The sequence below is a fragment of the Vicugna pacos genome, chromosome 12, assembly GCF_048564905.1.
Source record: "Vicugna pacos chromosome 12, VicPac4, whole genome shotgun sequence".
Classification (NCBI taxonomy): Eukaryota; Metazoa; Chordata; class Mammalia; order Artiodactyla; family Camelidae; genus Vicugna; species Vicugna pacos.
In genome coordinates this window covers 14179724-14203057 of record NC_132998.1, presented here as the reverse complement: position 1 = coordinate 14203057, position 23334 = coordinate 14179724, and the positions used below count along the sequence as shown (strand labels likewise).

The window sequence follows — 23334 nt, the reverse complement described above, 5'->3', positions numbered from 1 at the left end:
CGAACTATTTGGAATCAAAACCCAGCTCTGTAGCTGCACTAAATATCTACAGGCTTCTTGATGCAGTTACTGAGCTGACTGTGAAAACACCAGGCCTGGAGAAGTCTACTCCCTCTCCAGCCTACTCACTGCACCACCCATTAACCTCTCCACCCAGCGCTGGAGTTCTCCCGGACCCTGTTCTGAGAGGACCTGACACTAGAAAAGACCAAATACCCATCCTCGATCTCCATGGCCTGGTTTCTTTGAGGCCCCAGCATAGGGCTGCATTGCAGTTTGCAGAGCTGTGTACAATAACAGCCATTATAGTCATCTGGAATTTCTATCAGCCGTTCTTCTTAAGAACAATTGAAAACACCTTCACAGTAAGAATACCATCAGGTTGGCCCCTTCACCAACCCCCAAAAGAGGAAATGGGGCAAACCTGTTTACATTAAAAGGAAACATGAGGCCTGGAGAGGTCAAAGGCTTATTCACAGTTCCACCTCCCATCAGGGCAAAGAGCTATCAAGGGTCCCCAGCTTCTGTCTGGGCTCTTGTTTCCAGAATGCTGGAGGCCGAAGATTTGACTGTTTCTCCAGTTTGTATCTTTTCTCTCTCTCCCATATGGACATTTCTGGATTTGGGAATCCCTCCCAGTCTCTTCCATTCCCTCCCTCTCCAGCCCAGAGCAGATAGCACCTCAGTCCTACAAGAGCCCTCACTGCCCTCATGCCCCTTCCTGGCTCAAAGCTCTATTGGGTGGAGGACACCACATAGGCTGTGGCGATGTACTTCTTGCCGTTCCCATAGGTTGACTTCTCCCAGGTGTAGGTCTGGATGGCCAAGGGATGTCCGCCCAGGCTTAGCTGGCACCTGTGGGGAAAGATCACCAAATCACAGGGACCTGCTTCACTCCACCTCTGTCCCCAGGCTGGAAGGATCAAGTCCAACTGATGCAGAAGGGCTGCACCTCATCTTAAATGGCCTCTAAGGGGGCTCTTTCAAAATCGTCTTATTTTCTGTCTTCTTAAAGAACACTGGTCCTCATCTTTCCCAAAGTAAAACTCTAAAATCCAATCCTAGAGCTGAAGCCCCCAGAAATGAAATACCGTCTTAGGGTTTCAGAAGTGTTTGGACCCAGAGTCCTCAAATGGTAGAGAAGATGAAGCCTAGTGGTTTCAGACTGCACCCTCTGGGGCTCCAAGGTTCCCCCAAACAGCCTCAGGGCCAAAGAGAGAGGCTTGGAGCCCCAGGGCAACTCCATCTCTAACTGTTTGTGTATTGAGGTCCGATGGAAGATTGCCCTTAGGGGAAAGGAGGGGAGATGGTTCTGCTGCTAAGATGAAGGTTGGTGGCCACCGTCTAATCAAACAGCCTCGTGTTCCAAGCGAGAAAACCAAGGCCCAGAACGGTGATTTGTCCAAGCCCTCTGAGCCACCAGGACTTACACTTTGCCTGGCCTGGCGATGAAGCACAGGGAGTAGAGCGCAAACTCAAACTCAGGGCTACTGCCGATGAAAGCTGAGCCCACTTGCTTGTAGTAGCCGTCCCAGCTGAACTGCATGGCCAGCACGTCGGGGTAAGAATCCCACTGTGGAGAGAGGGCAGCAGAGGGAGGTCTGGTGGGTGCCACAGGGCAGGCAGAGGGGTGGCCAGGACTTGTCGAGGGCCCTTGGGGGCCTGTGTGAGCTTTCTGGGGAGGCTGGATTCTTTAAATCAACAGAGGAAGCAGTCTGCCCCGCTGAGGTGTCTGATTCCCGCTGAGACCCTCCATCTGGAGCCACCAGCAAGTGTCTCCCAAGGAGGCCGGAGTCCGCATCCAGATGGCAGATGCCGGAGAGCGGGGACATAACTATTCCCCGTGGCCCTCACATGTAGAAGAGAGGGACAGTGTATTGCCCCCAAATTATTTCTAGGCCCAGGGCAGCGAAGGTTTCTTTTTTAATAAAAATGTAAGAAGTTTAACTCAGACTAGCCAGACTGAAACTTCTAAGGAAACTCAGGCAATGGGTAATTGCACGTCTTTTGTTTTCCCCTTGGAGAATCCTCTCCTGTCCCCACTCTCCCATTGAGAGAGAGTGCCTTCTGCCTCTGGCCCCCTACAGTTTGGAACCTCCACTAAAAGCATCCTGGCCAGTTAAGCCCGGTCTCCAGCAGACAGGAACGTCCTATTCATAGTCCCCGTTAGGCTGCCAAGAGGGTCAAAGTGAGAGACGAGTCTGACTGTTTGGAATGCAGAATGAGGAGAGGAAGTCTGGGTCCTAACAAGCCTTTTCCAGCCCGTGGGGACACTCCGTACTCACAGGCCCGTCATAGACGTGGCTGTAATAGTCAACCAGGCCTGCCTTCTCCTGTGTGTAAAAGCGGATCCAATTATGGAAGCCAGTGACCTTGCCTTTTTTGACTTCACCTGTAATAAAGAGATCAGCTTGGGTGATCTGGGCTTCCCCTCCAACCTCTTTCCCCGCTCCGTGCCAAGGCTGCCCAGTCTCTGACTCCGAGAATATTCACCTGCTCAGCCCCTTGCCCCAGCTTCCCAGAGTCCCTCGCATCCCTAACTCTCACCGCAGAAGCCTCCACCCCATTTCAGCTTCAGCCCTGGGAGAGTTCCTTCTCCCAGCTGATGCTGGGCCAATCTGAGACGCTCCTCTAGCCATTTCCCTGGGAGCAAGCCAGCCTTGGTGGGAGCTGTATGGAGTGGGGCAGTGCAGAGAAAGAGCATGGCCTTCTTGGGAAGCGGCGGGTCAAGCCCCAGAAGCAGAGGACCATTGAGATACACAACCATGGCCGCAAACACGTCTCCCTTCCTACATGTGCCCCTTGGGAGCCCCAGTGTCTGGTGATCTTTCTCCCTTAGATACTCCAGAAGAAACTTCCTCAAAAATGGCTCTCTCAGACCCCTCCCTCTTGGCCCCGAGGTACACGTGCCCCCCACCTCCCACCTCCCACCGCAAGCTGGCCTGGCTGCTGATTCTTCGGTGCCTCTTCATCCCTGCAACTCTTTCTTTCCAAGCAGAGTAATCCCACCTGAGAAGACGTGTTCAAAGCCACTTGAGTCCCCCTCTTCACTGCCTCTTGAATACAGCCCAAACCACATGTTCTTCAGGTCACTGACAAACTCTTGTTCCGAGCTGTAGCGGTCTGGGGAGAGGAACACAGAGGACTCAGGAGAGGGGAAGGCGGGGCCAGACCCTGGGAAGCAAGGAAGGGCCACCTGCTCCAGCACAAGAGACATGTGGGTTCAACCAACAAATGTTCGTTCAACAGTTATCTGCGGGGCACCTGTTTTGGGCCAGGCCCAGATCTAAAGGCTGAGAGTTCAGGGAATCCAAAGGACAAGATCCTTGTCTTTATAGTTTATATTCCAGTGAAGGAGACAAATAATAAACAGTATGATTTCAGACAAGTGCTATGAAGAAAATAAAGCAGATTGTCCCATGATGGCTAGGGGTGGGGTCAGTGTGGGGGCTCTTCTAGAAAGGCAGATGAGAAAGGCCCTTCTGAGAAGGTAGCACTAATCAGAGACCCGGAGGATGAGTCATCCACACAAAGATCGAGGGGGAAAGATTCTAACACGTAGAAGGAACAGCAAGTGCAGAGGCTCCAGGACACCTTCGGCTAGGTGTTCAAAGAGCTGAGAGCCCATAAGACACACAGTGAGCAGGAGGGGACAGCGGTAGGAGAGGAGGACCAAGAAGCAGGCAGCGGCCGGGTCACGCGAGCCACCCACCCCAGCCAAACAGTGATAATAACAAAAATATATGAGTACATTTTATGTGCCCAGCGCCATTTTAAGTGCTTCCAGTCCTCACACTGAGTTTTCACAGCAGGTTGGTACTAACTACCCCCAGTTTAGAGATGAGGAAACTGAGGCAGACAAAGGTTCTAGACCTCATGCGTAATTACACCCTTCATAAGAGGTAGACACAGCACTCGGGCCCGTACAGTCTGGCTCCGGAGACTGATCTCTTAACTACAGCTTCTTGGTGGTGGGAGAGCCACTGAAGGGTTTTAAACAGGGGAATTATGTGACAGGAGCTTTGTTTTTAAGGAACCATCCTGGTTGTGTACGTAAAGAGGCCAGTGAGGTGTATGAACAGAAGCAGAGAGACCAGTTTTGAGGCTAACGCTCTGTCCACGTCGGCAGTGGTGGCCTGGACTGCAGGGGCGGCCGCAGAGGAGGGGGACACGTGGGCAGATCGCAGATAGATTTTGAAGATGGAAGTGATGGATGGTCCTGGTAGAGGAACAGGGGGTGGGGAGCAATGAGATAAAGAATCTAGTATGACTCCTGGGCTTTTGGCCTGAGCAACTGGGTGAATGATGGGGTCATTTATGAGATGAGGAAGACCAAAGAAGGAACAGGTCTGGAGGAAAAGTCGGGAACCGTGAGTTCTCTTTGCACTAAGTTCTGAGTAGAGACGAGATGGATAGCCAGGTGGAGGTGTCGGAGAGGCCGTTGGGACCCAAGGGAAAGGTTGGGGCTGGGGATCTGAATTAGGGAACCAGCAAATATCACCGGTTTACTGCCCAGAACAAAAGAGATACTGGACCTTTTTCCTTCTTTCAAGGATTTAAAACACAACTAGATATACGTATCTGTATGTATGACTGAAACATTATGCTGTACACCAGAAACTGACTATACGTCAATAAAAAAGAATGCAAATTAAAAAAATAACAACACAACTGGAAAACAAGACTAAAAATACACGAAATAACAGCAGTTTCACAGTCTGAATGGCTCCCACTTACCCGGTGCTGACTTTCCACTGAATGTTTTACATGCATTGATTCCCCCAAGATGCCATTTCAAAGATAAGGCTCTGACAGGATCTGAGGGGCTAGTGGCCCAGAGTCACGTGCACCATTAACAAGTGAAAGGAAGTCTCTCTGGCCCAAGGCTATTTGGGGCCAGACCCCAAAAGCTTGACCTCTGAAGAGGCGCTGAAAGCCAGCCGTGAGCTGCGGCTGTTTCATAAATGCGGTGGGATGTGAGCTCAAACTTTAAGAATAAGGGGGATGTGGACAGGGAGAGTGGTGTAGGCTGGGTGGGTAGTGGACAGCCTGGACTGGGGCTCAGTCTCCGCCTCCAAGATCCTCTTGTGTGCTTACTACAAAGAGAACACCAGGGGGCGGTACAGGATTGCATCCTCTTTATAGGGATTGCTTGTGTGTCCCTGGCTTTACCTAAAAACAATGCTACAGACTCTTACCGGGGCCGCCCAAGGATGGAATGCCGCCATCCCACGGCCAGCAAGGAAAGACCTGGCCGGAGCCGCTCCCGAGCCAAGGCCCAGCTGCCTGGAGTTCAGGAAAGGAATCTGGAGGACACTAACAAACACACCCCATGCCAAGAAGTCCTGCGGCCCCAACCTTTTTTGGTCTGATTCAAACGATCTCTATCTGGAGTCAACTCCAAGCAGAACCCTTCCCGGTAGAACTTCCCCCAATGAACCTCTGTTGATTTTCTGTTGCTGTTTCCCCAGCAAAAATGTGGAGTGTGCCCCGCCTCCTTTCTGGACTTAGTACCCGAGGAAGGGGCAGAATCAGGGACTCTGTGTGCCTGGAAAGTGGTGCTGACTCTGGGATCGCCTGAGGTGACGGAGAAGTTCCTGGGGAGCAGTGGGGTGACTCACGGCCTGCAGAGAACCCTGAGACCGAAGCAGCGAGTTGGGGAGTAAAAGAGGCAGCTAAGATTAGGTCAAAGAGATGGGGTGACTTCTAAACCAGACAGAGGTTTGGAAGCTGTTCAGCTCCTGCTTGGGTCCATGGTCTCTTCTGGGCTCCTCTCTGGCCCCCTCCCGCTCCCTCCCAGAGGTACACTGGCCTCCACGTGGTCCCCACCTGCTGTCTTAACCTGCCCACCGTGGAGCCCCCGGAGGTTCCAGGCCCCCTGAGGCAGACCCGAGTCCGAGTCAGCACTGCCTCCTCACGGGGCCTGGGGGAGGAGGCCTCACTGCCTCACTCACTCTGCTGATGGAGAAAGGCGTACAGCTCCTTCATGACGGCCGTCTTCATGACCTCTCTGAGGAAGGTGTCCTGCTCGGCCAGCTGCTGGGCTGTGAAGTGCTCCCCGCGGCCCGTGTCCCGCTGGTAGTTGTTGAGGAGGTTGATGAAGGCTGCGTAGGTCGGCTTGGAGAAGAGCTTCTCGTTGACATATGTGAAGAGCCTGGGGGAGGCGGAGGGAGGCCAGTGAAGGGCCTGAACGTGCGGCAGAAACCCCTCCAGGAACTTCCAGACGCAGGGGCCGGCACGCGAGGGTTGGGTTCAGAGGAAGTGTGGGCACTTCAGAGACTTTTGGGGACAATGCATGAGGTCACTCTTTGCTGCCATGTCATCTCTTGGAAGTACGTCCTAGTCTCAGTCCAGCCACTCCCAGAAGCCCTCCCACAAGGATCCCACCGTCCCTCAAGACGGCTTTATCTATCTCTGGAGACCTATTTTCCCCTCTCCCTTTGATCCTGCCTGCCTGGAGGAGAAAAGAATTGGGGCCCCAAAAGAAGCAGAGCTCGGGGAGAGACTTTGCAGGAAGAGGCGGGAAGGGAACTCACGGCTCTGGGGAGCAGTCCACTTGGTCTCTGGTCTCTGAGGGCGAGACACATTTCTGGCTGTTGAGAACGATGTCTCCCTTCTGGGCTTTGTTGGTATCTGCCCTGTAGATCTTCTCAGAGACGCCCTGCAGCTCCTCCTTGGTTATGGCGTCACTGCTGCGGGAGAAGCCCTCTGGGAGGAATTGGGGTGGGGGTATCTCAGAGCCCGAAGGAGGCCAGGAGACAGGCAGCTGTCTGTGTGCATCCCCTCCTGGGCACCTTCCAGGATCCGGCAGCGGGGGAGAGAGGCGACAATCAGGCACCCTAGTGATTGCATGGCAGGGGCCTGGCCTAAATGATCCTTAAGAATCAGCACATGGCCTTGCCCACAGAATGTCCACAAAATATCCACACGGCCCTCTGCCTCTAGGGAAGTTCTCCCATCGCCTGGAGGGGTTGTTAAAGCAGAATAGGGGTCCCCACCCCCATGATTTCTGAGTCATTGGGTCCGGGGTGAGCCCTAGATTTCCCATGTCTAATAAATTCCAAGATGATGCTGATGTGGCTGGTCCAGGGACCACACTTAGGAAATTATTGCTCTAGAGAGTTCCCCAGCCTCTGGAGCGACAAGAGCAGGAGACTGACCATGGCCACACAGGCTCTCGAAGTCCTCGCAGCAGTTCCCAAACTCTTGGCAGCGAGCATTGCAGTGGCACGGGTGGTGCTTGTGGAAGGGCTCCTGGCAGCGGCCCTGGCAGGAGTTGGGTGCCGAGTACAAGTCTGCGGGGACAGGGAGGAGGTGTGTCCTGGGCAGACCGCTAGGGGTCGCTCCGTCGGGGCGAGTTCCCCCCACCTCCCCCCATCAGCCTTGCTCTCCTGACTCTTCCTATTAAAGAACTCCAGGGGAGGAAAACAAACAAGCTTTATCGGTGCACACCCTTCATGGTCAGGAAGTCCTTTCTGGTGCCGAACTCTACTTTCTGGCCTGTTGTTTTTATAATCTCCTTACTCTAAAAATAAAATCTCTTCCACTTCCCTCTACCTCTCGGCTGTCTTTCCTGCCTGTTCCCCAGGCTGCAGAGGCCTTTGGGCTGCCTCCCACCCAGGCCTTAAGAGTCCAGCGAGCCCCTCTTGACCACCTCCAGGTGCTGGATTTGGGGCTCATCTGGCCTAGGCCTGGGCCTGTGGCCACTAGCATGGCTGCCCCCTCCTTGTCACCCTCTCAAGTCCCACAGCCGAATGGTTCCCCTTTGGGGAGGCCGACTCACTGCCCGTGGGGGCCCCCTCCGTCTCTTCCTCCAGCTCCAAGAATCGCTCTGGCTCTTCAGAGTCCTCTTCAGCTGCAGATCAGAGAAGTCAAGTCACCAAACATCCCCGAGGGGTCCCTCCGCTTTGTCTCTGGTTGTCAGCCCTGCCAGCCTCAGGGACAAGCATGTGCAGTGGGAACAGGGTGAGGGTACCGTGAACTAGGTGTAGGAGGAGGAAAATCTGAAAATGTGAGGCAGAGGGAGATTGAAAACTGTTCTAAAAAGTGAAAGCACATCCCTGGGGATGAGCTTCCTTCGCCGTTCACCCTTCTGATACTCGGCGTGCTTACCCATAAAAAGGGAAGGGGCAGGAGGTGGGCCCTCTGGGGTTGGCATGACTTTTCTTGAATGCAAACCTATAGATGGGTAGATGTGACTGGCTCCAAACGACAAGGCCCTCTCTTAGGAACGTCCCTCACCTACAGTGACTCCCAGAGTCAAGGGTGAATTCCTCCCAGGCCTCGTGGAATAGAACTGTTTCCTGAGATACCAACTGCCCTACTTTCTTCACAATTATACTTGGCCGTGGCCACAGAGGCTGTGTTTGGGTGGAAGGCGTGTTCAGAAAATCACATTCCTGTTGCTGCCCCATTCCCTTGCCTGCGTGCTGAGTGACTGCAGCCTCATCTCGGGGAGGGGACGGGGGGAGGGGGGAGAAGGGCGCAGTGAGGGTAGGGAGTGAGAGGAAGAAACGCTCCTGGGGACTCTCAGCTCCTTTCTCATCACAGAGCAGAACGAATTCTCACAAAGAAACAACGCCATCACAAAGTGCGTCAGCATCTGTCAGTGGGTTCACTGGATAGCATCATGTTATCACCATCGGAACCATGGGGCAGGTTATATATTCAGTCAACAAACATCCTCTGGTCACTTGCTTTCTGCCAGCCTGTGTTCTAACTGCTAACAATCCACAGAGTTCTTAACTCAGCTGCATTTGACACTACATAGACTTTTGTGAACTGATCTAGAGTCTCAACCATCATTTACAATATTTTTCCTATAGGAAAAGAATGCTGAGTTGCAAATCAGAGATTAGTGATGAAACGGCTTCTAGACTGAATATCAGCTCTATCCGGAAATGCCAGCCTGATGAGCCCAGGTGAACAGGCCTTCCTATGTCTGCTGAATGGGGCAGAGGGTAGCAGAAGAGCAGTGGGCTCTGATTCTGGCACTGAGTTCTGGGCCTGAGTTTCCCTGCCCCGACCTGATCAGCAGAACTTCTGCTAGTATGAATGGTAGTTTTGTGTAAATTGAATCAGTGTTTCTTCTGGGGGCATGTGACTGGGTCAGCAGGGACCACGTGGGCAAATTAGGAAAAGGTATTCCTTTCTCTTCACCAAGACACATGGCTTAGTGAGAAGGGTACAGATTCAACTTTGGTCTAACTTGCCTTCTCAGTCTGGGGCCTTTGTGCAGTGCACAGCCTGTACAACTGTGTGTAGTGGTCTTGCTGGCTGTCGTCCACCATGGCTTCAGTGACTATGTTTTCCAAACTGGGAGTCAAGGCACACAGTTTGACAGGGAACTTGGCAAGGCTTTGTGTCACAAAGCAGAAGACCATCTATCTGGAAGTCTAAAACTTTGGAAGCCTTTAAACAAGGAAATTATTCCAAATGAGTTTTTCAAATGATTCATTTAAAACTGTGTGGTTGGAGTAACAGAGGGACAACTGACTTTCCAGGGTGGTGCATGTCCCATTTGATCGCTGGCCTTGGAATGACAGGTTGGTCCACACACCCTAGGAAGTGTGGTGCGAATTGTGATGGTCACTGTGACCCTTTGCAGGCTCCCTGGTGGCACTCAAGTTGGGAAAGTTCACTGCCATTTTTATACTTCGGCAAATAATAATTGGTAATATAATATATGCTCAAATAATATTTTCTTCTTTTTTGCTTTTTGGGGGATGACTTAAACTTTCAAGATATTACTCATCCTGATAGTTCCTAGACAGATATTCCAGGGAAATGACGTCTATTTTAAGTTGAGGTTTGACATTGGAGACATCAGAGAATACCTGGGACAAAGTGGCGGCCAAAGTGGCTCTGCCTGTCAGCGTCCTCGTTCAGGCCCTTGGAGCCCTGCCATCAGTCTGGGACCCTGCTCTGGACAGCTGGACACCCTGGCCAGCAGCCCCTCAGGCAGGCTGGCTGTGATCATGACCTACCTGCCATGCCTCCCAAACCCTTCACCCAAAAGAAGCCTCACCGATACACAGGTACTCATAGTCTTCACAGCAGTCCCCGTGCTGGGGACACCGGCGGTCACACTGGCAGGCAGCGTCCCTGTCAAATTTCTCATAACAGCGAGATGTGCATGATTCCGTTCTGTCTGTGGGCAGTAAAGGTCACAGATTCAGCTCTGTGCGGATCCTACTCTCCTCATCACAGTACCCTCTGCGGGAGGGTTCCCAGCAGGGGCCCCACCTGGCAGGGAAGGTCATTGCCAGCTGCCAGGGAGCTGTACGTGCACAGCCTCCCATGCACGACATGAGCCTCACCCCCACTGCCCACCACCCCCACCCACTGACTATTGCAAGGCTCATGATATAGACCAGGGTCACAAGCTACTGGGGCTAGACCTGTAACACACACGAGTCAAGAAGCAGGGAGGCAGTAGAAAGAGGTGGGAACTGGGACCAACTTGAGAACCATGCCCTGCCTGAAGTTGGTAGCGGCTGTCAGCTCCAGTCAATTGTTACCACATTGGGATGCAGGCTGTGTGGCCAGAGCCTCCAGTTTTTCAAGAGAAGCCTTAATTTTTATGTAAAACTTTTCAAATTTTTAAATATTTGGACAGAACAAAGAGAGGGGTCTGTGGGCCAGGTGTGGTCCACAGGCCACCATTCACCTATCCTGTAGAGGATGGTGAGTCACTGTCACTCAAGTGATCCCACCTGCCCTCTTCCTCTGTCCCGTCCTCTGCCTCTCATCCTGTCCCTTTTACGTCTTCTGCTTCTTTGTTCTTCCCTCCCCTTCGTTTGCTCTCCTCTGCACCCCCTTTCCCACTGTGTCCCATCTTTCTGTTTCTTCTAGTCCTGGGCATGCATTTGGATGAGTTTAGCTCAGGATGGGGAATGAGGTGGGTGTGGGTGAGAACTGGGCTTTGGAATAGGATCTGTTATGCAACCACAGACCACATCCCTCACTCCAGCCAAATGGCTTGCAGAAACAAGCTTTTGGCGCAAGGGGCATATAACAACAAATTTTGAAAGAAATGGTACAAACCCACCATCACTCCTAAAAAAAACAGGCCCACCACAGCAAAGACAGTGGAGAAGGCAAGCCAGGACAACAGCTGGCTGGGTGCCCTTTCCTTCCACTCTGGGCTGAAAGGGTGATAACTGACTCTTTGTTTGTATCTGAGGCCCCTGGGGTTTGGAAGTAGTGGGTCCTGGGTCAGGCCGTGGGTTACGGAGAATGTCAAGATCAGAGTCAGACTTACAGTTAACACTGGCATTTGTGTGAACGAAGAATCTGAAACCTAATTTTGGCCAGAGTTGGGGTTAGTTAGGTTTAGATTAAGAGCTCCAGTTAGGATTTGGGCTTGAATTAATTACTGAGAAAGTAACAATTTTGTGTTGCTGTTTGGGTGAGGAATGGGGAATAGATTTAAAACGACATTCAGGGTTGAGAAACATGTCAGGACTAGGAAAGGAGAAAAAAAAATCACAATTTTGCCTTTGATTAGATTTGGGGTTTGGTTCTGGTTGTGATTACACAGAGGTAACAGCATTATGATTTAGCCTGGATCGGGGTGGAAGTGGGTGTTAGGGATGTGGGTTTAGTTACAAGTTTGGATTCTGGGATTAGGGTTTATACTGTGCAGAAGGAGGCATAGCAGAGAGGCCAGGGGCTTGGACTCTGGCACCAAAATGCTTGAGGCTGGAAATCTGGTTCTGCTGCTTCCTGGCCATGTGATCTTGAGCAAGTTATTTGTCCTTCTGTGCCTCAGTTTCCTTATCTGTAAAAGTGGGATAATGATGGAACCCATCTCATGGACTAGTCATAAGAATTAAATGAGTTAATGTTTATAAAGCACTTAGTAGAGTGCATGATACATAGTAACACCATGTAAGTGTTGGAGAAATAAACGGTGGCAATATTCCTGCCCATCTTCAAGATGGCAAGTGCCCAGACTGGCTGGAGCAGTCTTTCCTGCCAACATACTTAATCTAGCTGACTCCTTCCCTGGTTTCATCTGAGCCATCCCTTGGGCTGGGGTGTCAGCACATTTATGTTGCTGATAGCTTCCTGGCTGACACCATCTCTATGGGTCTGTGTTCTTTACATCAGAGAAGTGTCAAGTCAGGATTAATCCAGGTTCTGGGGCAACTTCGCGTTGTGTAAAACGCCTCCAGTGTGGCAAGGAAGGCAGATCCAGTGGGCTGTCCCTAAAAAAGACCAGACCCAAGGCCACTTGTCCCTTCCAGCCCAGAGAAACTCCTCCTGCATCTTAAATGATGCTCCCTTGGAACCCCAAGGCAAAGATCTTAAGAAGTTTTCAGCCCAGAAGGAAGGCTCTGTGAGCTGCCCGCTCAGTCAGCCTGGCAGTACACCCAGAATCCAAAGGGAGAGAATTGAGAGAAATCAGGGCAACGTTGGTAATGGATCAGCAGAGTCCAAGGAAGGAATTCACTCCATTCCAGCAGCTGGCATTGCTTGAGAAAGGCTGCAAGTGAATAGTGAGCTCTGTAGCGTCAGGAGGACACCCCCACCGGCCCTGCCTGAGTGGACTTTTTCATCTCTGTTCAAGAACTCTGTCCTCAGTAAGAACCCCGAAGCTGGGATGCTTCACACCTCTCTAAATCTGATCAGCCTCAAGAGGACTTTGGGATTTGAAGGGGAAGGGGAGGAGCGAGAGGGACTTTTCCTTGCAGGCACTTCCCCGTGCTGTTCTGGGGACACTCAGCTGCCTAGTCGCCCTGACTACTCACTCCAGCGCTCCCACCCATCACCTCCCATTCACACAAACACTGGAGCAACAGCCAGGCATCTGAATCACTGCTCCAGGAACCCTCCACCTTTTGTCCCTCTGCCCCATCTCTCTGACTCTCTCTTTCTGCCTTTAGTCATTTTGGCCTTTCTTCTCCAAGACACAGATTCATCCCTGGTAAAGAGCTTATCACCCTCTGCAGCCTCCCACTCCCTCACAAAATGCTAAATTCCTCTGCACATTCTAAGACTTCAGTATGCCAGAGCACCACTCCCTGTCTGCATTGCCCACCAAGAAGGCCTGGTTCCAAGCCTGGGTGTCCCTATATGCCGGCGCTCAGCCCCTCAGGTGGTTGGAGGATCCTACATCTGTGCTTCTCTGGGTCCCCCAGATACTGTTTCCTTGGAGATCTGGTCAACCAAGATTTATTTCCAGGACCAGCTTCCTGCCTCAGTTCACTTGAAACAACAAAGGACCCGAGGCTGGCAATGATTCTCCAGTACATTTCATATTTTTGCATCTAAGCACAGAGATGCTGGAATAACAGAGACAAGAGCAAAGCCTCTACCCTTCCACCACCCAGGAGACCCTCACCTCCCCGTCAGTCCCACAGCAGGACCCACCACCGCAGGGGCAAGGGCTCCACCTGCACTTCTGAAGCCACTGTTGCCTCAGCCCTCAGGAATGTCTCCCAGGGACCAATGTCTCCAGTAGCTCTCCTCTCCAGAGACTGGGGCACCCCCACCCCACAGCCACTCCTCACTGAGCTAGACGCTCTCGCGCCCTTCCTCACTCTCCACCACCCAGAGCCCAGACAGCTGATTCCTGGCTGCTCTGCCGTGGGTGTCAGAGTGGAGGGATCCCAGCATGGGAGGCCTGGGAACAGCTTTCCCCTCTAGAGGGTCTCCATTCAGGAATCCCGTTAGGGTCTCCTTATCCACAACCTGACTGGAAATGATTCCGAGAGTAAACTTTGTATTTATATAAGTTATTTTATATAAATAAGTATTAATCATATATTATAATCAATATTTATTATTAATTATATATAAATATAAGAATATTTGTATATTATATAAATATAAATTATACATATGATTTCTAAATTATTTGTTATATAAATATATTTTATCTAAATAATACCTTTATGTAACTTATTTATAAGTAAATATAAATTATTTAATATTTATTTATGTTTATATTCAAAATCATAATCAAAGACCCAATTCCTTGAGATCCCACGCCATGTAGGGTGCCTCTTATACACTGCCTTATTTAATGCTTACACCAGTCCTATGTAGGAAAGACGTGGTGGGAGTGGGATGGGCTTCAACCTCGGATTCTTTCTCCTCTGGGCAGAGGAGGATTCTCCCCACCCCTCAGCTCAGCCCCCTCTCTTAGTACACTTCCCACTCACCTACTAACTACCAATTACCACATCAGCGTGAACACTAGCCAGCTGTTAAACAAGAAAGTGCTCCTGTCCTCAGCCACAGGTCCCACCCTCTGCACCGCTAGTACCTGGGTCCTTCTCTGCTTTCGTTCCTCTAACGTGAGACAAGACCAGTTCCTCTGACCACTTACTTGTACAGCCCCATTTCTCCCTGAGCCTGCCCACCTCCTAAGGCTTTACCCAGAGAAAGGTCTCACCCCAGACAACTCACCATGGAGGGAGTGACCCAGGCAGCCAAGCCGTTCAAACCCACAGCCCAGCAGCAGCCCCAGAAAGCAAAACCTCAGTGAGATCAAAAGTCAGGTTCGGCTAAGTGATGCTCAGGGCTCACCTTCCAAGGTGTCAAGACAGGGCTTGCAGGGCATCATTCCATCAGCCTTGCAGCTCCCTTTACACGACCCAGTCCACTCCAGAGGCAACTCCTGCCCCAGACCAGGCCAGGTCGAAGGGGTCCGTGGCTTTTGGACAGAGCTGGCCCTCCCTTGTCTTCCTACCATCCCCCTCTACCAAGTCCCCCAACTGTCTGCTTCTTCATGTGGGGCCCTGTCATCCCCACCAGTAGCAACTTACCAGCCCAGGCCAGGCCACAGAGCATGGCCACTAGCAGGGGTACGCAGGCCCTCATGGTGTCCAGTTGGAGGCTGAAAGGGGTTGGCTGTTGGACTTTCACCAGACTCCAGGTGACTGTCACAGCTCCCAAATGAGCCTTATTGCTCGGGCTGATGCTTTTAAAGACGTCAGAACTTGTGGATCTGGTGCCTCCAGATCCTTACAAGAAAAAAAAGGAGAGGGAGGGACCCCAAATGGAAGGAGGCGGGGAGAGGGTGGGGCCTTACAGCTGTTGGAAGCCAGAGGCAAGGTGACTAAGCAGGCAGGTAATGCCAGATGCTTAGAACAGGTAATGCTAGCTGTTTGGAGCTAGACAACAGGTCACGCAAGCAGGCACAGCACCTTGGGTTGCTTTGGGGGCTTCTCTGACCAGGCTAGGAGCGTCCATGGGCTTACCTTTGGGTGACGCCCTCTAAACATCCACCTACCGGGAAGCCGCAGGCCCAGTCTTCCAAGGGACTATGACGGGCTCCAACTTTGAGCTCCAGGGGCTCAGTGTGAGGAACGTAGTAAGAGGATTATTAAATGTTTTACAGTCCGTGCTTAAGCCAGGACTGGTGTCATCGGAAGGAGAGCTCTGGGAAGCATGTTTCAGAAACAAGTGCTTTTCTTACCACATCAAGCTGCACACAGCTACATCACCTTAGAAACACCATGCAAATGGGCCTCCAACCCTTACTGAGTCAGCATCTCAGGATCTCACAGTTTCCAGATTTATGAGGCCGGGGAGGGCAGGAGGCCTCTTAAAGGCAGCCAGAAGGCCCAGCCTCCCCCTCCTCCCTTCATCCCCTACTCACCATCCTCTCCCACGCGGACCCCTCCCCAGAGACGGATGAAGCTGCTCAGGGCTCTATCTTCCCAGGTCCCAGAGCAGAGGTGCCGCAGCATGGGGCTGCCACGCTGTCCCCTCCTAGTAAAGGTCAAATCTAAGTAAAACACCCTTTCTAGGAAGAGCCCTGCATGGAGATCTCCAGCCCTCTCAAAAAAGAAAATTCTCATAGAAAAAAGGCAAAACTGATGACAATTGAGACCACTCTGTAGTGATTTTTTTCTGGGGGTAGAGTCATCGCAGGGTAGCACATCCTCCTCAATCAGCGTTAAGATTGGCACTTTCTTCTTCTCTCTGGCCCTCAGTGTTATCTTTGCAATAGTGGGGTTGGACCTAATGATGCCTTCTAAGTCCTCAGACTTCAATTTCCAAGCTTCCCACCCATGCCCCAGGGCAGGCAGTTGGGATGGTTTAAGGAGAATCCTCCAGCTGCTTGCTGTGTGGACAGGAGACCAAACGTGGGACCTCAGGGAGGAGAGGACAGACAGGGCACCTTGCCATGGGCTCACACCTGAAGCACTCTGAAGAGTAAGCCTCGTCCTTTATTTCAGGAAGGAACCCTAAAGGGAGTAGGAGCCGAAATGGCTGCTTTGTTTGCATAAGTGTCATTTGCACAACCCAAAGGCAGGCAGCTGAGCCACTGCCAGGCAGAATCCTCATCCTCCCTGGATTGGCAGCATGTGGACAAATCTCGGACTCTGATTCGTTTAGGGAATAAATGAGTGTCCCTGGCCCGAGCACGAAGCAATGGCGCCTCAGAGTTTGGAACTGGATGCTCTATCTCTTCCAGGGGCCCAGCTAGATAGACTCTGGGCCAGGTCAAAGCTATCAGAGTGGGGGTGTTCTGGCCAGGGTTGCCCTGATGTCCCACTGGACTGACTATGGGATGGAGTTACACGGGTAGGGGAGGTATGGGTCAGGATCAAGGCTGGGAGCTGGGGAGACAGTTGAAACTGACCTTATAGGGCCAGATGGGTCATCAGAGGACCCGAGTGTTCCAGACAGGGGCCTCCAACCAGAGCCACAAGGTCGATCTTAACAACAATGGCCAACAAGGGACGGAGCACTTACTGTGTGTGTGTCACCCACGAAGAGCTTCTTATGCTCTCTCTCCTCCATTCTCACTACAACCTTTAACAGGCTCTATTGTTACTCTCATTTTATAGATGAGGAAACTGAGGCACAGAAAGGTTAGGAGATGTGCCCAGGAGAGCATAGGTTTATCAAGGTATGCAGCAGGGCTTCAAACCCAGATCCCCGTGACCAGAGGCCATAATAATGAGCAGTTACGCCACATAATGCCCAAAACATCAACTTTCAAAATGCATCAACAACCGCTTAATTATGTCTCAGTTGCTATGCAAAGTGGTCTGGAATCAGATTCATCGGAATTAAAGGGACCTCCATGGTCACCCAGCTCCAGTTCTCATGTGATGCTGCCATGCCCTAAACCACCCTAAATCATCACCCTGCCTCCCCGGGAAGGCCTCTGGTGCTAAGGAATCTCACCTTCTTGGGGCTGCTCATCACCCCCCCTTCCCAGATCTGATTCCTAAACCCCAGGACTCTACAGCCCAAGGCATGCTGACATGGACAACAGTCAACAGGATGGTTGGAAAAAGTCCTTTCAACCAATATACGAACATACAGCTGTACATTCATACAAAGATGCCTCATAGATCAACTTAGATGTACATACATATGTATACAGAGACAGACATTAAACTGTATTTCAGACAGCTTTCTCTTCCAGGCTGGCCTGGCCAAGTTCTCCCCTAGTTAGGTCCTCACCTCAGCTTTCCACTCGTGATTGATAGTTCTTCTTCCCAAGGAGCCACCGTGCGGGCCAGCCAGCAAGGTGGGAGGCCCAGGAGGCCAGGTTCCAGAGACTGAGTGGGGAGAGCAGGGCAGGAGGTGCCTGTGGATGGTACACCCGCAATGAGAACACCAACGGAGGTGCCTCCCCCACATCAGGAAGTGAGGAGAAGGCGCAGCTGTGGCCTCTGTGGAGGCTTGGAGGGTGGAGAAGAGAATGAAGCTGCCTGGGCTGGGATCCGGGAGGCTGTCAGCCATCAGTGGTGTGAGGAACAGGGATTCCAGCAGCAAAGATTTACGGATGCTCATTACATGCCTGGTGTTGTGCTGTTACTGGACTGGCAGGGTTCGGGCTGGGCTAGAAAGCTGTTCTTAGAACCCGTTGGAACCCAACCCATTGGATGACAGAGGAGCCCCGAAATTAGGTCACTGCTTAAAGCAGACCACACTCATCTCTGGGCTACCGAGGTGGTCAGGGCTCTGTCAGGACCAATAGGCTATGGGAGAGACTGATCCAGGGGGCTATGAAAGGGGACATACGCCTCGCCCAGCCTATTCCACTACCCTTGAACTCTCTGAAACCAAGGCCAGGTCACTTCAGCACAGGACCAGAGACTGGAAGGGCTCTGCAGCTGGCCCAGCACAGGTGAGGCCTGGAGTCTCCTACCCAGGGGACCCTGGCACCTGAAGATGCTGTGTGTCCAGACTGCATCCCGCTGTGGCCAGGGAGTGCCCCAGGATGGCCACCTGCAGCTGATCCCTCGTGAACCACCTCTTACTGAGTGTGTCTTAGAACGGCCTCATGTGTGGTTTTCTCCCATGTCAGTTCGTGTACTGTGTACTACAACTGGGTCTCCAGGCTTTTTTTCTTTTTCTTTGAGTTTGTGAGCATCCCTGACATTCATCATCACACTCACCACCGGCCCTAGGTGCATTAGTCAGACCTGCTGCCAAGCCCATTCATCACAGAATCCCAGGCTGTCCTTCTAGTTCTGCTGGCCCTGCCCCAAGCTGGTCCCCTGCCTGAAATGCCCTCCCACAACTCGCCAGCTATCCATCCCCTACTCATCCTCCAGGCCCAGGGCAAATTCACCCTTCCACAAAGCCTAACTTCCTTCTCCAATCCTGCCTATGGACTCAGTTCTTGACACTTGTCCTGTTTGCCTTTGAAACACATCACACCCACCTCTTATAGATGTTGCTGCCAAGGGAGTGTCGGTTAACCCCTGCACTGCCACTTAACTTTTCTTCCATACAGATCGTTTCTCCAGCTGGCCTCTGAAATTCCTGAACACAGGGACTCCACCTCATGGGTCCCCTCTACTGCTTTGTATTGTTAGCCAGTGTGCGTTAGACAACTGTCAACTTGTGCCTGGACCCTCAAAGCATCGGTGAATGAGCGAAAAGCATGAATGAGCAGACTGAGCCTTCCAGCCCCACTTGTGATCAAGGCTCAAGGGACAATGATTAGCAAAACAGAGAGACGAGAAGGACCCCCTCAAGAGCCCCGGAGGCTCCGGAGTTGGTACGTGTGGGAGGGGGCAAGGGGCTTACGCACAGCGGATGGACAAGGGAGTAGGGATTCATTTTGTAGTCATGATTTCATAGCAAACACTGCTTGCATTTGGGACCAATGAAAACCTGGGGCGGGGAGCAGTGGCACCACCACTGCAAAGGGGCAGCCAGTGTAGGGATCGGCAGGATCTCAGGATTCCAGCAGCTTCTGAATCCACCAGGTGAAGATAACGCAACTTTATCCTGCTTTTGAAGATCTCAAATAACCACCTGCCGACACTTTCTGCCAGCTGTGCAAATGTTTGTTTTACACTGCCTGCGAGTGATCATAAAATAAAACTCCTATTTTATGTCGTCAAACCCCAGTGGCTTTGGAGAGGGTCTGGAGGCCCAGATGGGAACAAAGGGAAGTGAATGAGAGAGGCAGACAGCGATCAGGAGGCTCAGAAACAGCAGGGGAGTAGCAAGGAAGGTCAAGATCAAGACAGAGAGCCGGGCGGAGGCTGACCAGGAACCAGGTACTGGGGTGAGGCACCTCGCCCACCGCTCGCCCCAGGTGTGTTGGCACAGCCAGCTCTTCTGCCCTCATGAGACGATGACAGCACTGGCAGGAGCAGTTCCCAGCCCAGTCTGGAGAGCTCCAAGCTAGTATCATAATTACTGTGCTGAGGTTTGATGGAAAAGCCAGGCTGGGCCTAACTTGTAAATCCAAGTGTAACCAGTGTCGAATTACTGATCTGAGTTCTACTGGGCTAAGTCATAAATCTAAGTTAATAAGCGTCGGTTTGCTGATTCCCCACTCATGTTTTTTTTGCTAGCCAGCTAAATTTTCAGAGAGGCATATCTGGCCTTGGAATGTCGGTCTGCTGCCTCCCTGCCTCTGCTTTTGTGATAAGGATGCTACTAAAGCTGTTCCATGCCTATTGGCCGAATACCCCAAGCTTGTAATTAACCCTATAAAACCTCATGCACACGTCTTGGAGGTGCTCAGAGCTTCGGAGCAGAAGCCCCTCTGAGCCCGCTGGTGTAATAAATCTGAGTAATCCAACCCTGCGAGTGGTGCTTGTTTCTTGGCTGGCCTGTCATTTCCCTAACAGAGGTAGTTGGATGACGGGCAGATCCCCCGTTTCTCATTCATCTGCGCATGTGCTCAACTCTGCAAAATGGATACAGGGGTGAGTTGCTCAGAGTGCACCCAAAGCCAGGATTGGGGCCAGCAGAAACCGTGATGAGACCACTGGTTCTGAGCCAGACTGCCTGAGTTTAAATCCCAGTCCTGCCACTCACCAGATGTACAAGCTCGAGCAAGTGCCCTGACCTCTCTGTGCCTCGGTTTCCCTATAACTATCAAATTGAGCAAATCAGAATATCTTACAAGGTTGTCGTGGGATTGAATAAGTTAGTATTTGCAAAGCTTAAAAACAGGATCTGGCACATAACAAGACCAGACAAATGTGTGTTAAAAAAAAATAGAGCCACAAAACACTTAATTTGGATGGGATGGTTAGGGAAGTCCTTCCTTTTTAAAAAAATGACCTTTAAAACAGAGATTTGAGAAGGTGGCCATAAGGTGATTTTCTTTAACAATTCCAAAAATAAATTTAAAATATACATTTTGAGTACTTTCAAGTCTTAGGGACGACTCTTTAATGGGTCACAACGTCCAGCTTACCTGGTTTTGTTGCCAAAGGTGACCACCTATTTTCTGGGGGTGCAGCTGTGGCCCAGGACACTGAGCTTTGCTCTGTGGGAAGCCAAGAGCTTCAGTGGAAACAATCATGGCTCTGGCCTCCTGGGCCTTGGCTCTGTTGGATGTGATTGCCAGCAGCTGCCTGGCCCAGAAGCCAAGAACCAAGAGAGAGGAGGGACAGAGAAGGCTGGTCTCCCTTGTAGGCCACAAGAGTCCAGCCTGGACCCACAGGCTCTCCGTCCCGCACACAGCTTGTCCTGAGGGCCTGGCCCCAGCGAAGCCCAGCGGGTGGGCCTGGCTACCCACTTCACCCTCCAACTCTAACCCTGGGGACCCTTCAATATTCCTTACACAATACTCTGGACCTTACCCCTCACCTCATGTCATGAAAACCCCCCTTATGCTGTTGCCTCAGGGCTCTTCCTTTCCTGTTCTCACCTGGAAAGTGACCATTAGAAGCATTCATTAGAATCCTGACCATTAGAATCCTCCCGAGTTATGCCACTACGTAACCGGGGCCTCCTGCAGACAGCTAGAACTCAGGCCGGCTGTCACGGGCAGGGAATTCTCTGAGAACGCTTCCAACAAAACTGGCTTGCAGCTGACTTTCCCTCCCATGGGCAGTCTGGCTCGGGGCCCCCACTGGGAAGATGCTCAGGGGATCTGCAGCCTCATGACCAACAGGGGTCTGGGGCGCTTCACCCCATTTGACAACTTGAGCTGCCTAAGTCATAAACACCAATTGTGGGGAAACACCTCAAACCCTTCTAGTCTAAATCCCTATTTATAAATAAGGAAACTGAGGCCCAGGGAAAGGACGGGACTTGCCCAAAGCCACATGCTGCTGAGGCCGAGGCTCCCACCCAACAAGCCGCCCACTCGTAGGAGGGGCTGCCCTGCCGCCAGCCTGTGCTGTTTCAAGTTCTGGTTTACAGAGCACTTTTCTGGGAGGGAGAGTCAGTTTAAAATGTCCTACTGCCATGGGCCCAGCAAAAAGTCTGTCTCCACCACTCTGCCGGCTAGAGTCCCCCGAGTGCCAGGAAAGCCTGCACTCTCCTCCACTCAGCAACCGGGAAACAGCTCTGCCCGCAACCAACACCCCAGCGAGAAAAGGCCCTGAGCCCTCCTCAGGGGACAGCAGCGTGGCAGGCAGGGTTGGGCGAGGCCACAGCGTTCGGCTCTCTGGCCTGGGGTCTGATCAGAGTCTAAACACACACAAGCAATCAAAATCTCATACTTTGTCACCCAAAAAGTGGGCCTCGGCTCTGAGCACAGCCTTCTTCCTTTTTCTGGGGGTGCCTAAGCCCATGCTCCTGCTGTGATGTCCCACTGAGCAGCAGAAGCTGCAGCCCCCTCTGGCCCCATCAAGGCCCTCTATCAAGGGCTCTCAAAGCCCAGGGGAGTCGGGCTTGGTTTCTCACACAGAGAAGTCCATTTCATCATCACTGGGAGGAGATGGCAGCCACCCCTTCCAGGGCCCTGTCAGGCTGGGCTAGGCTCGGCGCTTGAAGAATCCAGAATCTCAGAGAGGGGTGCCTGGATTGGCTAGGGCAACTGGACAGGCCTGAGAGGATGCTTACGTCTGGCTCAGGGCCTTGGCACATGTGTGAGAAGCCCAGAACTTTGTGCGCGGGGCAGGGTCTGAGGACATAATTTGGAAATGCACTCATGTTCTGGCCTACGGGTGCCTGGAAGGGAGGCAGGGAACTAGAACAAAGGTCCGGTCAGAGACCGTCGCAGCCACCAGCCACCGTGCTGATGCTCAGGTGGCTTGCACCAGTGGTGAGCTGAAAGCACCCCAATTCTGGGAGGCAGAGCTGAGCAGGCAGGCGGTGTGCAGGGCTCTGGGGAGCCGTGAACCTGCATTCCAACATGGAGCAGCTGTGGGCCTGAATGCTTGGGGGCAGGCAGTGAGACCCTGCGGCCCCAGGCAACCACTACTCTCTGGACTTGCTCTCTGTGGTATCTGGTCCCCTCTGATGGCCTTGCTCTGTGTCCATCTACCTAGCTGGGTGGTCTGCTCCAGAAGGGCCAGGAGTGCCTGTCTCCCACCACCCCATGCCTGGGCAGTCAGGGAGACAGAAAGTGACAGCCCCAGAGCCAGCGGCCACCGTGACCTGGAGCCTCTCCCTGGGTCGTGGTCTAGCCCGTCACCGGGGTCTCTGTCTCCCAGTCTGTGTGCCCCTGCCTGCCCTGGGCACTGATCCCCTGCCAAGGCCTCTCCCAGCCTGCTCAAAAGGTGTCCATCCCCAGAGACTTAGGCCACTGGAGGATAGCAGGCAGTCCAAGGCGAAAGAGATTCCAGCGCTGCCCAGGCTCCTCCCGGACACAGGTGTGACCACAGGGAAGAAAAGGAGAAATGCTGATGGAGGACACCTGCCCCACCACGCTAGGCTTTCGCTCCTCGTCACGGAGGTGGTCTTGCCCTGGGCCTGGAAGGATGGAGAAGGGCCGCCAGACTGGCTGCGCAGGCCTTTGCTGAAACCCTGGCAGACAATAGGTTTAGGAGAGAAGAAAGGCCCTGCAAGTGCTGACTCAACAGGCCCACACCTCATGTCATGACTGCTCAGCTCTGGAAGCTTCCGTGCCCACAGTCCTCCATCTCCACCCACGGGCAAGGGCACTGGCTCGGTGACCCTGCTGTCTGCTCCACCCCAGGCTCTCCCTGG

General features: G+C 52.4%; 1 protein-coding gene across 1 annotated transcript; it reads right to left on the bottom strand.

Moving 5' to 3' along the window:
- Positions 1–685: 685 nt before the first annotated feature.
- On the bottom strand, positions 686–14958 carry ENDOU (endonuclease, poly(U) specific). The gene is made up of 10 exons (XM_015238053.3): positions 14778–14958; positions 10028–10150; positions 7784–7855; positions 7161–7295; positions 6537–6708; positions 5955–6154; positions 3010–3123; positions 2286–2392; positions 1431–1573; positions 686–855 (listed from the first exon to the last, which is right to left on the bottom strand). The coding sequence occupies exons 1-10, from the start codon at positions 14830–14832 to the stop codon at positions 735–737; spliced, it is 1242 nt and encodes a 413-aa protein (XP_015093539.2). The 5' UTR covers positions 14833–14958; the 3' UTR covers positions 686–734.
- Positions 14959–23334: the final 8376 nt, after the last annotated feature.